This window comes from Ascidiella aspersa, chromosome 1 (assembly GCF_963924565.1).
Source record: "Ascidiella aspersa chromosome 1, kaAscAspe10.2, whole genome shotgun sequence".
NCBI lineage: Eukaryota > Metazoa > Chordata > Ascidiacea > Phlebobranchia > Ascidiidae > Ascidiella > Ascidiella aspersa.
Window position 1 is genome coordinate 7,450,274 of NC_139447.1, and position 16,210 is coordinate 7,466,483.

Here is a 16,210-nt window from a genome sequence, read left to right on the forward strand (position 1 = left end):
GGACTCGAACGATGAAAGCAAGTGACGCCACGTTACGTTGCCGTGACGTGTTGTCCGCGCGCCACATGCTCGAAACAATAACTCAGTTGCTAGTACTAGAAACAATCTGTAAACTCACAATTGACTTAATTATGTGTTTACGTGCGTGGGACGATGGCAAACATTACCGCTTCATTTGTCTGAAGTTGTATCGGCCAATAAAAGCGATTGGTTTACGAGCGACGTTGTCGGTTCTGACCATTTCGCGTAAAGCTGAAACGCCGGCCGCCGAAACGGTTTCTTCTACATAACACTTGTCAGGACGCCATTAAAGTTTGACCATCAATAACAAGATTAAAAAATGCCGACAATGATGAGATTACAATATGAGACTTCTTTCGCGTAGCACAATATTCACTCTAAAACGGTTACGCTGCACATCTTCTACACCAGTGGTCGGCAAACTTTTTGTCGCGACCCAAAGTACTCTTTTCAGAGCTTTTGAAGGCCCACCACGTAAAACCACAACGAAATCAGTTGCGGATTCGGGATATTTGTTTTTAAGGTGAAGTATTACACGGCGCCTTGATGGCAAAAACACTGCCACGCCATAATGTAAAACATACTATAAAAGGAATAATAAACGCGCCAGGCGCAAAAATTTTGCGTTTACATATATTTAAATGTGAGAAAAAACATAGTTCGACAGGTAGGCTACCCAGGATCACATTTGGCACATGGGTCTGAACCACGCTGAGACAGTATAAAAATTTTGAAACAACATGTATTTTTAAAACAAAGTGCAATGAATATACGGCTATCACGCGGCCCACAACTACATGTTAACATCAAATTATTCAAAAGTAACTCGCGGCCCACTAAAAATGGCGCTGCGGCCCACAGTTTGCCGACCACTGTCCTACACCACACTTGTCGGGACTCAACAATAAGATTAAAAAAGGTCTACAATGATGACATAACAATAGGGTTTCTTCCGCGTAGTACAATATGTTTATAGAGCGCATAAATATCCCAACGCTTTTAAATCCGCAAGCTTTGTCCAATATATAAACATTTATGTTGAATGTTCAACCTTTATCGTCGAGCGATTCGGTGAGTTTCTACGTAATCTGCTGGCGGCCTTGAAAAGTTGCGATTCCGCACCTCTAGCCGAGCGCGCCGCAAAATGCCCGGGGCAACGCGTGCCGACCAAAATCTGCCAGTTCTGTGGTAAATTTGTAGTCGACTGACGTGTTCTTCAGCAAGCCAATTATGACAAAATGTTGACATTGAATGGCTAAGACAGGTTTAGGTAAAATTTTAGAGGTCGTTACAGAACAGTTGTTTATTGCTTAGCGGGTGTAAAATAAGTTGATAAATTTGTAATGTGGTTACTATAACATATATTTTTTTAAGTTAAGAGTAGATGCAAGTCAAAAGCGATATTATCAGAATAAGAACGAACAATTAGAATTCGCAGTATACTTCATTTCACACAACTCCTGTTTCAAATGAGGATTTTAACGACCAGGAAAATATTATATAAATGTGCTACCTGGAATATGGAATGTGTCAAGCTCACCTAAATTTTTACTTTCTAAGGATAAATAGAATCGTAAATTTAAATAAAGCATTTTAAGTTGTAATAAAAGACAGTAGACGACTCATGACAAAAGGCTTTTAAAGGCTTCTTCTATATACCGATTAGAGGAGGCCATTTTCACGACAAATAACTGAAGATGTCAAGAGTGGTAATTGGTAAGTTGTTTTAAAATCCGTTTAAAAGCGATTAGCCATTAAACATTTTTCCAAGTTTTACTTTATTGTTCCCAGACAACATTCGTAACACTCGCGACCAGGGCTGCGTAGTCGGTTAAATCAAATCTAAGTCCGAATCTGGCTAAAAAAAATAAAATCGAATCCCGAGTTCCAAATCCGACTCCGCCAAATTTGGGCAATAATAAGTCTCGAGCTTGGCTCTATATGCTGTAACTCATCAATCAACAAAATGTGAGTGGAAAATATTCTACCATATGCTGTTTCGCCTTTTACAATATGCAGTGGGCGGCTTTATCGGTTTCGAGTGTGATACTGCACATGTATAATACGGACTCGAGAATCAGGTAGTCTTACACGATCTTACTCGAGTCCAAAGTCCGGAGTCCGGAGTCACGAGTCCGACTACAGTGAAATAAACCGACCCCGCGAGTCCCAACTCCGATCTCACACCCCGGCTCACGACTACTTAATATTTGTTTGATATATTTTGGTGCATTATGAGCATTGTCGTAATATCTAGTTTTGAATAAGGTTGCAATTCTGAGTTCCAGAAGCTTAAGCTGTACGTAATATCGGCATATTGTATAATATCATGGCAAACTGTGTTCCCCAAACACATTTTCCTGTTAAAATGCACTAAAGTATGGCACATTAAATGCATACTCTGAATAGAAAATATCCAGACATTTATTATGTTTTAAAACTTATTCCGACAAAGTGCTGTTAGTCATTATGCTTAGCTAAGCGAACACGAACAGTTTCTCAAAAACGGCAATCAAATTGAACGTTGCTTTGTAGAAATCGGTATTGACATTGTAACAAAGTGGGAAAAATCCGCAAAACACCAATTTCCTTTTATTTACAGAGTGTCCCAGTAGCTGGGAGTTCCATCAGAACGCCTGTTACCGCTACGGCAGTCACACGAGCTACGAGGACGCGCAGTCAATTTGTGAACGGGACGATGCGAGGCTCGTGGACGTCGATAACCGGAACAACCCGTACGTGAAAAAGCAAGTGAAGACTTACGGCGGCGGAAACGACTTCTGGATCGGATCCTACTTTGTAATCACTTTTCTTCTTTAGTTGACCCCTTGATTTTTTAAAAAGTCTCGTTGAACGTGGAACGAATGTAAAAGCGGTATTTGTTATAATAGATCCCATAGGGGCGGATTCAGGATATTTATTTTGCGAACTCACAGAAACTGTTGAATTATTTCAATGCACGACACTGTAAAACAAGTGATTGTACCATTATGGTTGATTGCAAGTATAAAATATTTGCTTTGGTAAGTTTTTTTTTCTTTTTTGTTTGTTTTAGAAGAATATATGGACATTAGTCATTGGAAAAAATTAGCGCAAATCTCGAAAAATTGAAGTTAAAGTTGGTTACTTTGTTATTAGTGTTGCTTAAAAAACAGAAAAGTGCCAAAAAGATAGGTTCCATTTCAATACTGAAATATTTTTTAATTTTCATACGTTACATTAAATCTAACTCTCAAATCTTTGGATATGAAAATAGAAAAATTCTTCGAATATGCTCTATGTAACTGTGATACATCGCCATATATAAAAAAAAAAAGTTCGTCGGTCATATTGTTTTCTTTCTCCAGTTTGGTAACGCCTTTGTACCAATCACTTGATTTAAGTGCACTTAATTAACTGTTTTCATATGGCTTGCCTTGACTTTAGTCGTTTGGATGAATGACTTGAATTGGACTTAAGTCATTGTGTCAAACAACTTGAGTTTAAATTAGATAATGTTTTTTACACTACGACTTGTCTTGGGCTACCTATGACTTCAACGGGAACTTGACTTTATATTTTTCAAAAGTCTTTACTTGGAACGAAGTTATTTTCCAACGACTTGACTGAGACATTAGTCATTTAAAAATTACTTTTTTACCACACTGTCTGACGGGCAATAAAGTATCGTCGGTACCAAACAGTTGACATGATTATTCTTATTCTCAATCGATCAAACAATTCCATGCTGCTGCCGGGATTAGCTGAAATCACGGCTGCTCATATTTTGTTTATTTTCTCGTTATGTAGAAACGAGGAAAGCGCGTAAAGAAGAAGGGCTCAACTGGATGTCCAATCATCAGAGGCCAGCAGAGTTCCAGCGGGTCTTTTGCCTTGGTCAACTGTAACCCGTCCTACCGGTACATCTGTCAGAAATGTACGGGTTCCCATTTACTATTTTTCTATTTTTTGGCCGGGAAAAAAATTTGCAGTAACAAAACTTTTCAATTTTCCGATTAAAACTTTGTTTCGATTTTTCAGACGGCGGCAACCCTCCTCCTGGATCAAACAGCAATGGCAATAACGAACCTTCGTTCAGTAAGTAAACCGCATTTTGTATCGCATTGATATCTACTTAACGCTTCAAGGGTGTAGAAGTAACTATTATTTTTTGTTAAATTTCTACATTTTAAATACTGCATATCAGATGATTCTGTTCATGAAAGAAAAATATTTATCGATCGATAGGCTCACTCACAACCGTGCCTACTCAGGCCAAAGTAGGAAAATTAGCTTATACGCGACTTCAAATCTCTCATTTATACGTAAACATTTCTTAACACCAAACATTTTCAACCAAAGCTTGTTCTGTTTAAAAACGAACTTAATTTACTGGTTAGAAATCCTATAACTTATGATTGAACAACATTATGAGAACTGTTGTTCCTTAAATACCCGTTTACACTACAGCTGCACTGAGCTGAGAAAAGCGTAATTTGCATTTAAATTTACTGCTTCAAGCTTTTTACAGCGATTTTTACGCCCAACTCAGCTCAGCGCAGCTGTATTGTAAACGCCCTAAAAAGGCTAACTATACGGTATTCCCTGCAGTGTATGAAGCCGGGCCCGACGGAGAGAGCGAGGTTCCGATCTCGACTTCTTCCAGGCCGGTAAGCACGAGTACAGCGGTGGCAGAGAACACGACCAACAGCCAGGTGATCCCGGCTGTCGTGTCCGTGGTCCTCCTCGTCCTCGCCGCCCTCGTTCTGCGCTTCCTCTGCAAGAGGAGGACGGCTCGGAGGCTGAAGAACAAGAAGCTGGAGCTGAAGAGGGAGCAGGAAAAAAAGGAGGAGATGCGGCGGCTCGGAAGCACGATGACGTAGGGTATTTTTATAGCATTTGACAGCAGAAGTTATTTGGGACAACTGCGAATAAATAGCGGGTGCTTCAAAAGTTGTTTGGGTTCTTCCTATGGGTATCGACTAAGGGAAGAAGGACTTATATTTGGAGGTAGTATGGCGCTTGGCTGATGAGTATCGAGTAGAACACACGTTTTAGGTCAATGCTAGAATGTCGAGTAGCCTACAGCGGGAGTGGTACTCGAATTGTAGCGAGTGTATTGGAAGCTTTACGGCAATACCTAAGGAGCAGTAATAGCGTTATTCATTTTGAACTTCCTTTTTATGACAACCGACAGCAGAAATTATCTGGGGCATAGATAGTGGATGCTTGTTTGGGAATAAATTGGAAGATGAGTACCTAGTACTGTGGGAAATATTTATGAGAGAGTTATTGACACAATCCCGGCATATTTGGTAACAATATACATGTGTTGTAAACAAGTCATTTTAAAATGAATTAAGTCCCAGTCAAGTCATTATTAAAGCAAGTCAATTTCAAGTTACGTTTATATCTTAAAAGTGAAAACGTAAAACTATTAAAATTGGTAAACTCGTCCGCTTATGAGCAGCAACTCAACTAAAAAATAACACAAAACTTAACATATAGCAAGCAAATTGTTTGAAGTGCAAAACTTAAGATAAATAACCCATTTTTATAATGAAGAATGCTTAAAACAAATCATTGTCCAAAAGACTTAAGTCATTACAACACTGACCATATATCGCGCTATTGCTGGTACGGGTCAAAGAAAAGTGAGCTGAAATATAATTATACCCCATTCCTGAGTAACAAATAACTATTCGTATAGCGTATTAGCACAGTGTACGAATGCGTACTAGAAACTCGAGGCATAAAATTGTAAATTGCCGTTAGCGACCTTTTGAGCAAGTTTAGCGAGGTATTTGGTGCCGTTGCGTTGTTCGACTTGACTCACACATTACGATCCAATCTGCCCGCTGGGCAAATTAGGCAGAGCTGATAACCTAAAGTGCCAATAGTAATGAGTGGCTTACAAGTCGGGCGACGTAACGGTTACCTTACAAGTTAGCGACTGAATTGGTACATTTTTTGACATGAGTAAAACATTTTCGCCTAGATGGACGTTACCCATTCCTATGGAGATAATAGAAGTGTCAAACGTTTTTTATAATTACGGGAAAAACACAAAACTATACAGTATGTAAAATCGCACTTTTAACGCATAATCCCTTATTATACAAGACATACAAACAAAAGCTTTTTTGTAACAAGTAAATAGGCCTAGCAGACAACCTAAACATATTACTTTAATATAAAAATAACGTCAAAGGTAAATATTAGAAGTTTTATTACAGTTTTTATTATAGATTATTATAGACTATAATATTTATAAAAATATATAAATTGAATAAAATCAATTGGCAGAGGAGTATCGAGAACAACATCAGTCCACAAACCGTTCGGCCTTCCGATTGGGGAAAGCAGGCTTTCGTCAACTATATCGAGAAATCAAAAGTCAGTGCTAAATGGTAAGTGGGCTAAACTATTTCTAGATTATGACTTTGGCCTATTGTTGTAATTATCATGTTTATTGGTGCCACTGCTATAATCATGGGTCTAATCATGGTTCCAAATTAATACAAAGGGTTGATAATCCAATATAAACAAAAAAAATGTCGCTAGAGCATTTGTTACCCCTCTGGCCACAAAGCGTGTTGATTTAAAATGAAAGTTATCAGTAGAGTAATAAAAGGTCTTGGCACAGTTACACGGGTTGACCAATAACCAGATTGTTATTGAATTAAAAAGGACGGAAGTAAATTTACATATTTTTTGCAAACTGGTAAACGTTTTAAAACAATTACCTAACTTTATAAATACGGTCTAGCCAAGTTTGTGCGATTATAAAGGATATTTACACCATTATTTCAAATGTAACATTCGGTTCCCCAATTTTTTTATTTTTTTTCTCCAGGCAGCGGGCGGCGATCAATGAGGCGTGAAGGCGATGACGATGGATATCAGAGCAGAGGAGGATATGAATCACGACGCGAACCGGGTTGGTCTCAACATTATATCACTGAACTCACAGTTAGATGTTCCTTTAAAAGGGAACACACAATAAGACCTATAAAGCAACAATACCTAACACAGAAAAATCTATAAAACCATAGTAATAAGACAGACGACATAATAAAGCCACATACGCAGTAATATCTAGTATTTAGCCGATATTACGTCTATTAGGTATAAGTCCTATTTGTGTCTTATTCCTGTATTTTATTTCGACTTTCATGTTGTTCTTATTTCGGTCTTATGGCTGGAGTCTATTTGAAATCATCAAGCTTGAACTTGAATACCCCTTAAAGATAAAGTATGTTAGTCTTCCAAGGCATATGCGATATTGCATAGGCTTTGAAAGCACAGCAGGCTATATTCTATTACTTTTTGATATATCACTCGCACACGTAGGTTTACTGTATAATTTTATTTTTATATTTTTGTTCAGAAATTTCGAGGACCGAAATTTACTCTTTGATTTGACCACTCCAGCATGACTTGTTCTGAATCTTGTAAACAAATGTTTGTTATTACTTAATTTGCAAGTTATTTGCTTTAAAATAATTTCAAAACTTTTGCCACATTGTTAGAATCAAAGTATCGCCGCTACTTGAAACGCTCGCCGTCGATCGAAAGAAACCTTCACGGCGTTCACTCTCCGTCGCCACCGTACGGCCGTCGTCGCAGGGCTCAAAGCGAATCGCGCAGCCGCTCGGTGTCGCGTCGGCGCACGCCAAGCGAATACACAGAATCATCGAGAAGCAGTTCGGCCGATTCAAGGCATTCGGAATCGGCTATTTCGACGTAAGAATTGCACATTACTTCTCATTTAGAAAATGTTCTACGTTATAATGTCAAAATGCTTTTAGCTTCGTGATAAATCGCTGCGCATAACTGTTTAAGTTTATCCTCGACCGCTTGTTCATAACTCCGAGTGTTCTCCCCAGATTACAAAACAGATATATTGCAATTAGTTTACTTAACAATAAGGCAATTGCCGGAAGTAAATATGATTGTGTTTACTCTACGAAAGTTTAAAACCGCTTTTATAATCCAATTTTTTTTTACTTCATTTTTTTTACACAAAAACACATTGTAAAGATGGACTTTTTTATTGTTTTCTAATTACCTGGCGTCTGTCAGTATAACAAGCCTAAAACCAACGGGGATAAACTGATCTGTTTTACATTACTTATGGCTGTAACACTGTACCAATCCACCAACCACAGGGTCACCGAAAACACTTTTCGAAGAAGCGGTCACCACCGGTCGCGCGACTTCGATCGGGGTTACTCGCGGTCAACGACCCCGAGCCGGGCGCGGTCAGAGAGGGCAGAGAACCAGCACTACGGTCGTCACCAGTCGCACCAACGCCGGCACGAGCGCGGAAGACACCATCACAGCAGACATCACGACCAGCAGCAGCCTAGGTCTCAAACGATGTACGATAGGTACGCAGCAGCCCCGCCGCCTATGTCGGCCCACGAGATGCTCACCCACTTGCAGGAGAGGGGGCGAAGCGGGTACGGGGGCTACAGCAGGCCCGAGCCCGATTTCAGTCGGCCAACGCGCGCCGCCACCACCGGCCATCACTACTTCCCGCAAATGACCAACGTTATGACGTGGAGCGACGAGGACCTGTCGCGGTTCGAAGGCCAGCAGTGTTTGCCGAAGCAAGCGCCGCGTTTTCCCAGGCAAGGCCCGATCCGCGTAAACCGCCACATCCACGATTACGAAGGCGATGAAGAGGAGGAGGAAAGCAATGCAAGGAAGCCGTCTGATCAGTCGGACCACATTTACGAGTCGCTGGACGAGATGGCGAGAAACAGCGGAGGCTCGGCTGGTGAGTTACAGTAGATTTACTGATTTTGAATATAGGCGAAGTCCCTGGCGCATTCCTCCTGACAGTATACGTTTATGTCGGGCTGTGTATAGTCTGTTGAAACAACAGAGTCCGACTCCAGATAAAAAACAAATCCGTGTCTGACTTTCGAATCCCGAGTACGATTTCGGTCTAAATGTAGTCCCCTAACCAGCTCCGAATCTACAGTCTGTAATTCACCCAATTAGGTACCATTAGAATATTGGTGGGTAAACAGTAATCCACTTAAACATGGGTATCAGACAACTCATGTTATTTAGTTGGAAAATGTTCCAACCTATGCTATTCCACATAGGTTGGAACAACCTACAGTTAGCAAACTTATTGGTCCTGAAATAGCTACTGCGCATGCGCTCGTCAGACTCGGGTAGCTTTGGAAAGTCCGATTCTGCCGACCTGCACAAACATGTATAATCGAAGAATGCCCAGTCTTTCGATACGAATATTGATTTGGTATCTCATCCGAAGTTGTTTTGTGCATCAGGCAAGCTTTGCGGTCACACGCACACCAATCAGTTGTTCTGACAATGGAGTTTTAAAGAAGAGTTGAATAAAAATTACAGGCAACTGCGAAACTAAATTAAAAGCAAATTGTTGCTTTTCAAAACTTCGAAACCTTACCTTTGCATATTGCATTTTTCCTCAATTCTTTTGTTATGATGTCATAATAGTATAGGAATAAAATTATATGAAGGATCGTACATGTTTAGCGTTATAGTTCGTTTCTCGCGAATCATACAACCAGGCAAACCCGAATAAACCTTGGCACTATTTGAAAATGTCCAGGGCTGTTAAGTTAAATGTTAACACATATAATTTCAATTAATTATAACGAGAAATTCGATTTTGCATAATAAGGTTACAGTAAAAATATACAGAAAATTTACATGGCTGAGAAAGATATACCTTTGGATTTAAGAAATTACTTGATAAAATCATTGCCATTATTACCAAACCTTGAATTGGATCAAACAACGCAATGCCTGGCCTAGAGCGTTTCCATAATGAAACAAACGATTTATTTTCAGCGCCAGGATTCCAAAGAGACGTGTTGAGCCGCGGCAGCACCAAATCGAGGTCTTCCATGCACGGCCGAAAGCTACCCGCGGTGCCCAGCTCCTAATGGTTATTGTTTTTGTCTAAAGTTACCTGCCGCTTTTCATAGCAGCGTAAGTATACCTGCCTATTTCGGAAGATTGCCATCCTTTGTTTTAAGCGTATTGCCACAATTGTACTGTACATCAATTACTTGTTAGGCCTACTTAGAGTTATTTTTAACTCAAAGACGCCTAAATTTAAACAATAGAGTGCGTGACACAGTTCTAGAGAATAAAGACAGCTGTTTCAGCATGAACGAGGTTAACATAACATTTTGCACATAGTAGACCACACACTATATCTATGTGTGCAGCTAATATCAACAATCCCAAAATATATTTTAACAAAAAAACAATATTTTTTTTCCACCGTAATACAAGACTTGTACGTTCGTGAAACATGTCTAAATTTCTTTTAACGCTTTTATTTCGCTTCTGTAAATATTGATTATAGCATATTTTGATTGATATTCGTTCCCCTGTGGCAATCAACTTAAACCTTGTTTTTATGCTGATCATGTTTTTGAGGGGGTAGAAAAAATGTGATAGTAAATGTATTTGAGATTTTAGAGCCGGAGAATTTGCGGTGCAGCCCGTTGCAATAGGTTTTTAAAAGGTATACCTCGATTAAGTGATCTTCTCGGTAAAAACGAAAGTAAAATCATTTCTTTACATGGCACTGAGGCTTTTTTCCCATTTTATTTCGTTTATGTTCCAAGTTACAAATCTCGTTAATGAGTTGAAAAGATTCGGTCCTGACGCGTAAAAATATTTCAAAATTTCGTGTAGGATTTCTTTTCACAAGCAGCTGGTGTTCTTTTAAGTTGTCGACTTCCTATTTTTATGTACTTTGTGCAATTTTCTTATAGGCTTGTCAGTCGTCAAATAATAAATGGCGCTATCAAATGCTTTGTCATGGATTGGTTGCCTTTTCCGGAGTTGCGCGGCTCTTTGAGTCAAATGAGAAGTTTATACGCAATTTCGGCAACTGCTTGATTTAAGTTTTGAGTCACTTGCTTGCTTTATAAAGCAGCGCTAAGCCTGTGACTGTTGCGCGGCTCGAATTCAATCGCGCTATATATCACGCGCGAATACGTCACGGCATTATTCCGTCACAATCAAAGAAAACAGTCGTGCAGGGCAAAGACGATGGCGGAAATAGAAGGTACACAGTCGATTGCCATTTCCGGCGTACGCCAATCGCTTAAAGGAAAGCTGTTGGTTGACGCTTTGCATTAGTGCGACACGATAAGATGCTTATTGTCTTGGTTTATATGCAATCGCCAACACCGCGGTTGGCTGCCGAATTGCTGCAGGCAGTAGCTCAACTACAGTGGTAGCCTGCCATGTACCACAAGTTATTTTTGGCACTTTTTGGACATTGGTGGAATACAAATTTACATTGGTGGAATAGAAAGTGTTCCAACCCTGATGAATCCACAAAAGTTGGTTCGTAGGTCCAGTATTTCCATTAAATGCCTTATAGGATTGCTGTAAACAAGTCATTTTGAGGTTTTTTAACTCTCGGCCTAGACATGTTCATTGTTCAACGAAAAATAAGTCAAATCTTCAACTCATATCCTACACAAGTTCAGTATCAGTCCAGGTCTTGGCGCTGGTCTAGAATCCCACATTATTAAATCAATGCACAATATTTGGGTTAGGGTGAGAGTTAACGTTTGGGTGTAGGTGGGTCAAGTTTATTATATTCTTTTTTTTTAAATAATACTTGACCCACCTTAACCCAAACGCTAATCCCGCACCCAAATAATGTGTGTTGTGGTAGGATTCCAGATCAGCGCCCAGGTCTTTGACACGGTAATTCAAGTTTAAGCTTATCAATGTTATAAACGCATTTTATTCGTACCTTATTTTTTACATAGTAACAAACAAAAACTATTAAATAGAGCAGTCACAAAAATGTTTGCCTGGATGACTTGTAAATCTGAAAGTACACCGTTCAAAACACTTTAATCAAGTCAAGTCATTTAACAGAGAGTTAAATCCGCTCAAGTAAACTCTTTGACTTCAGGTATTCCAATATTGTTTCAAAAAAGGGTCAGTCAACAAAATTACTTTGCAAAATAAAGGGAATAAGAAAAAACGTATGAATTTCAAAACGTTTTCAAATGCGAAAAAAAAATCGCACAGTTATATACAAGCGTCGGCCGTTATAACACAGCGGGAGAAACTGTAAATTATGCTAAAACAATGTTTAACGACGGTTAGGCCCGACGCGATGCCAGTCGGACTGTACAAACGTCAAACACGTACACATCCGCAAACAGATCAATATAGTACATCTGCTGACTTTAAAACAATTAGCGATTTCGCCCTGCTAACAGTATAAAAAAATCAGAATATTCGAACCGAACACGGTGTATTTACAAACTCCAGGGATCAAAAAATAGTATTTTTAATGATACCTGCAGCAGCAAATAACAATATTTTGTTGATCTCTAGAGTTTGTAAATACATGCGTTGTACATACTCACTTCGGGGATAAAGGGAACAAAAAATGAAATTCGTTGCTTACTCCCAGACACCTAAACACAAATCCCTAATACTTCTTAGCTATGGTTAGCTTAAATACTAACCTTAAAAAGCGCGATAAAACTAACATCACCGATGGAGCTATACTAAATACGACCTGGTCGGCAGAACGTAATACTGGCGTTGTACTGCCCTTTTAAAATACGTTCTTTGAAGGGCGTCTACAGAGTTTAAAAGTTCAGTAGGGAATAATCCAAGATGATCGGACAATAAAGTCCAAAAAACTGCCTTCGAAAGAGTAGTTTAGTAGCAGTATAAAATAAAGGTGATGTTGATTTATACAACACTATAGGACAGATAAAATTTATTAACAATATAACAAATTCGATGCACAAAAATGTTATATTGTCGATAAATACTCCTTTAAAGAAAATGACGTGTATTTTGCTGGGATGGTTAATTTACACTTAATTCTTTTGTACACCCAAAAAAATGACAGACAATCCATCGAGCAAACGTTTGGTTACCTACTGCTGATTTGTGATCTAACACAGACTTCTAAAAACCAGCATTGCATAATTATTGGTGTGCTGTCAAAAGTACAAGTTGTGTATTTTAACTATGGGTGTGTTTACTTTGCAATGAATAGCAGTACGTCCCAATTCAATAATGGAATTAATAAACAAAAGCCAAACCCAACAATACGCAGTGCACAAGAGGAAAAAGTTTCGCTTTGAGAATTGAGACCAAAGACATATGCATTTAAAAAAAGGTTTTACGCTCACTGAAAACTTAGATGGACTACTTAAGACTATTATATATTTAAGCATATATAAAGCAGTTCGACCAACACAAATTTATACTGTTTACTAAAAGGAAATAACTAATAATGGAAAGTGGGCACAAAATGAAAAACGATACTTGTAGATTAGAATGTTGGCCAAAATTTTGGAGATCAGTTACTAGCATAAGGGTAAGCAAAACTGGTTGTAGTATGCTGTTTTGCATAGTTCAGCCAAAAATAAGTTATTGTAACATAAAGTAATAACAAACCCAAGTGTTTAGATCGGCCAGCTAACACAAATATTTGTGTTGAACACAACAAGCAAGATAGAACAACATGTCCTAATTAACAAAAAGACCATATTCTGCTTACTAGAACACGAGTCTAGAAATTATTCACAGAAAGAGTCGAAAAATAGCTAGCCTTTAATACAAACACCATTGCGAGAATTTGCTTTAAGTTGAAAGACAAGTTATTTTGTGGTGAAACGAGGTAATCACAAGGTTACATTTTACCCAGAAAAACCCAAGCATTAATTGAAAGGGAAGACATTAGTCTAAACAAAAACAACACATAATTAGGTGGCAACTATGAGTCATGCATTTGACATCAGCTTGTGTGCAATGAACAGCTCAGTACGGATACAATTTCAATTGTACGACATTGCCAAAAGCTCAATTAGCACAAACACAGCAAACAATGTATCCCTACTTAAAGCTTCAACACTGCAACGAGTGAAATTTACAACACAAATAAATATTTACAAATTACAATTTTTTAAAAATTAGCTAGATTAGTCCAAACTGCTAAGATAAGCATTGCAATCTGAAACTAGGGCAATACCTCTATATCATAGTAAGGTGTAGTGTAGACATTATACATACAGGGTGCACACATGGCGAATAGTGGTACAAACCAAGCACCCTCAAGGTGTTTTAGTATATATGTTTTTTTAAGTAAGCTTTGCTTTGAGATAGTACAAAAAAAACTTCAATTCTATATTTTTATTAAACAACCAGTTAACATAAGTTTTTTTCGCATGTCAGTTCATTTTATTCAAAGGTATTTTAATAAAAAAAATTACCCGATTCGAGTTACAAAAACATATAAGATATACACCAGTAAGACATTTATATTTTCTGCTTATTAGAATGGCAAATATAAAAGGTTGCCACACAAACAATTATTTTCATAAAAATATCAATTTTCTGAGCAGCAAAAAGCCAATTAAGATGAGTCATTTTTTTCATGAAAGGTTATCAGTTATATTTTGGTTTTTATTAAACAAGAAATAATACAAGTATTATTCAATACCGATGTGGCAACCCCATATTTAGTACTAAACTAGTATGAATGTAGTATTGGTAAATGAGTATGATCTGGAACATAGATGAAGCATGAATGAACAAAAGAATATAAAGAACAAAGTATATGTAAACTGGTCTATTTAACCAGGAACAACAAAAGCTTACCTCTTCTGTACCCATCTTGCTAATTGTAAACTTACAAACCTTCACTGAAAAAACATTTTTTTTAAATTAAAATACATGTAAATATATATAAAGAACATAAAAACCAAAGATTGAAATAAAAGGAATGTTTTTAAGCCACTTTCAGGAATACAATATTGACTACCGGTCTTTAGCAGTGTTTTTCTCAGTTTAAACCATTTTCTGTGGCACTGTGCTTAAATGCAGGAATGATAGGAATCCATAGAAAATGGTTAGGATTTTTTGTTGTAACACGTCAGCCAGGCTAAACCCTCATGAAGTCCATCTCCAGTTGTTGCACAGGACGGCTGGACATGCCATACTCGTCCCCTGAGCTCTACAAGACCAAGTTTATGCTGGATATCCAAAGGATTCATTGCACACGGGAGATCCTGTTTGTTGGCAAAGACTAGAATGACGGCTTCTTTCATTTCACGGTCGTTAATAATCCGATGAAGCTCATCTTTCGCCTCCTCGACACGGTCAGTGTCCGCACAATCAACCACGAATATGAGACCTTGTGTTCCGGTGTAATAATGCCTCCAAAGCGGGCGGATTTTGTCCTGGCCGCCGACATCCCAAACGTTAAAGCGAGTGTTTTTGTATTGGACAGTTTCCACGTTGAAACCGACAGTGGGAATGGTGGTGACCGGTTGTCCCAGTTTTAGCTTGTACAATATTGTCGTCTTGCCCGCCGCATCTAATCCCAACATTAAAATCCTCATCTCCTTGTTGCCAAACATGTGACGAAAAATGTTGCCCATGGTGATTTTGTTTGGTTGCCTTTCAGCGGCAACAGAATCAATGTGGATTACAACAGAAAGAAATAAACACTGCTAAAAGATATTGTTAAGGTGATATTGTGTCAATAGTATTTAGGTTAGATAAATTTCTGACTTATAATGATGAACAGTGCTGGTTCTTATAAATATGCCGGCAATGAGGTTAGTTGCACCTTTTGTATATCTAACTTAAAAAATGTATTAGTTTAGATGTGTAAGTTTTATATATACATAGGCCAGTACCTTAACACTTTAAGTGGAGTTCTTTTTTAATGAATTTAGAGTAAAAAAGCACCACAAATAAAAATATGTAATAGCTACTATCAGTCACAAAAGTATAGCAGACCTCAATGAGATCTTGTGGGGATGGTAAAATCATTCTTTAGGATTGAATTATATACTTATGTCGAGTTTTTTTGTCTCTTACTAATAATTGCGTTTACACGAACCTTAAAACATAATGTGGCACTGGTCTAGAATCCCAGATAAATACAATCAGGAAATTTGGCGCTTATTTTACATTTATTTTACCACTAACTAGTAGTCAAATGTTGAAATTGCAAGCAAGGCATTAAATATTTAAGAATAAATAATTCTTGATCCAGTCAAACCGAAATATTTAAATTTACACGCGTTTATAAAGGGATTCCTTCATAAATGAACTACACTGGCAAAGACAGTAACAAGTATACTTTTGACCTAAAAGAAAACGTACCGTATTTTAAGTATAACTAACCCAA

General features: G+C 38.1%; 2 protein-coding genes across 2 annotated transcripts; one reads left to right on the forward strand and one right to left on the reverse strand.

Moving 5' to 3' along the window:
* The first annotated feature begins 1,718 nt into the window (after positions 1–1,718).
* LOC146167000 (uncharacterized) lies at positions 1,719–10,811 on the forward strand. Its single transcript, XM_083385169.1, has 10 exons — positions 1,719–1,737; positions 2,624–2,820; positions 3,811–3,937; positions 4,042–4,098; positions 4,612–4,879; positions 6,307–6,410; positions 6,857–6,940; positions 7,533–7,746; positions 8,172–8,785; positions 9,853–10,811. Exons 1-10 carry the CDS (start codon positions 1,719–1,721, stop codon positions 9,945–9,947), a joined length of 1,779 nt encoding a protein of 592 aa, XP_083241295.1. The 3' UTR covers positions 9,948–10,811.
* Positions 10,812–12,843: 2,032 nt separating this feature from the next.
* On the reverse strand, positions 12,844–16,131 carry LOC146167001 (ADP-ribosylation factor 6-like). Its single transcript, XM_083390974.1, has one exon. The coding sequence runs from the start codon at positions 15,450–15,452 to the stop codon at positions 14,922–14,924; it is 531 nt and encodes a 176-aa protein (XP_083247100.1). The 5' UTR covers positions 15,453–16,131; the 3' UTR covers positions 12,844–14,921.
* Positions 16,132–16,210: the final 79 nt, after the last annotated feature.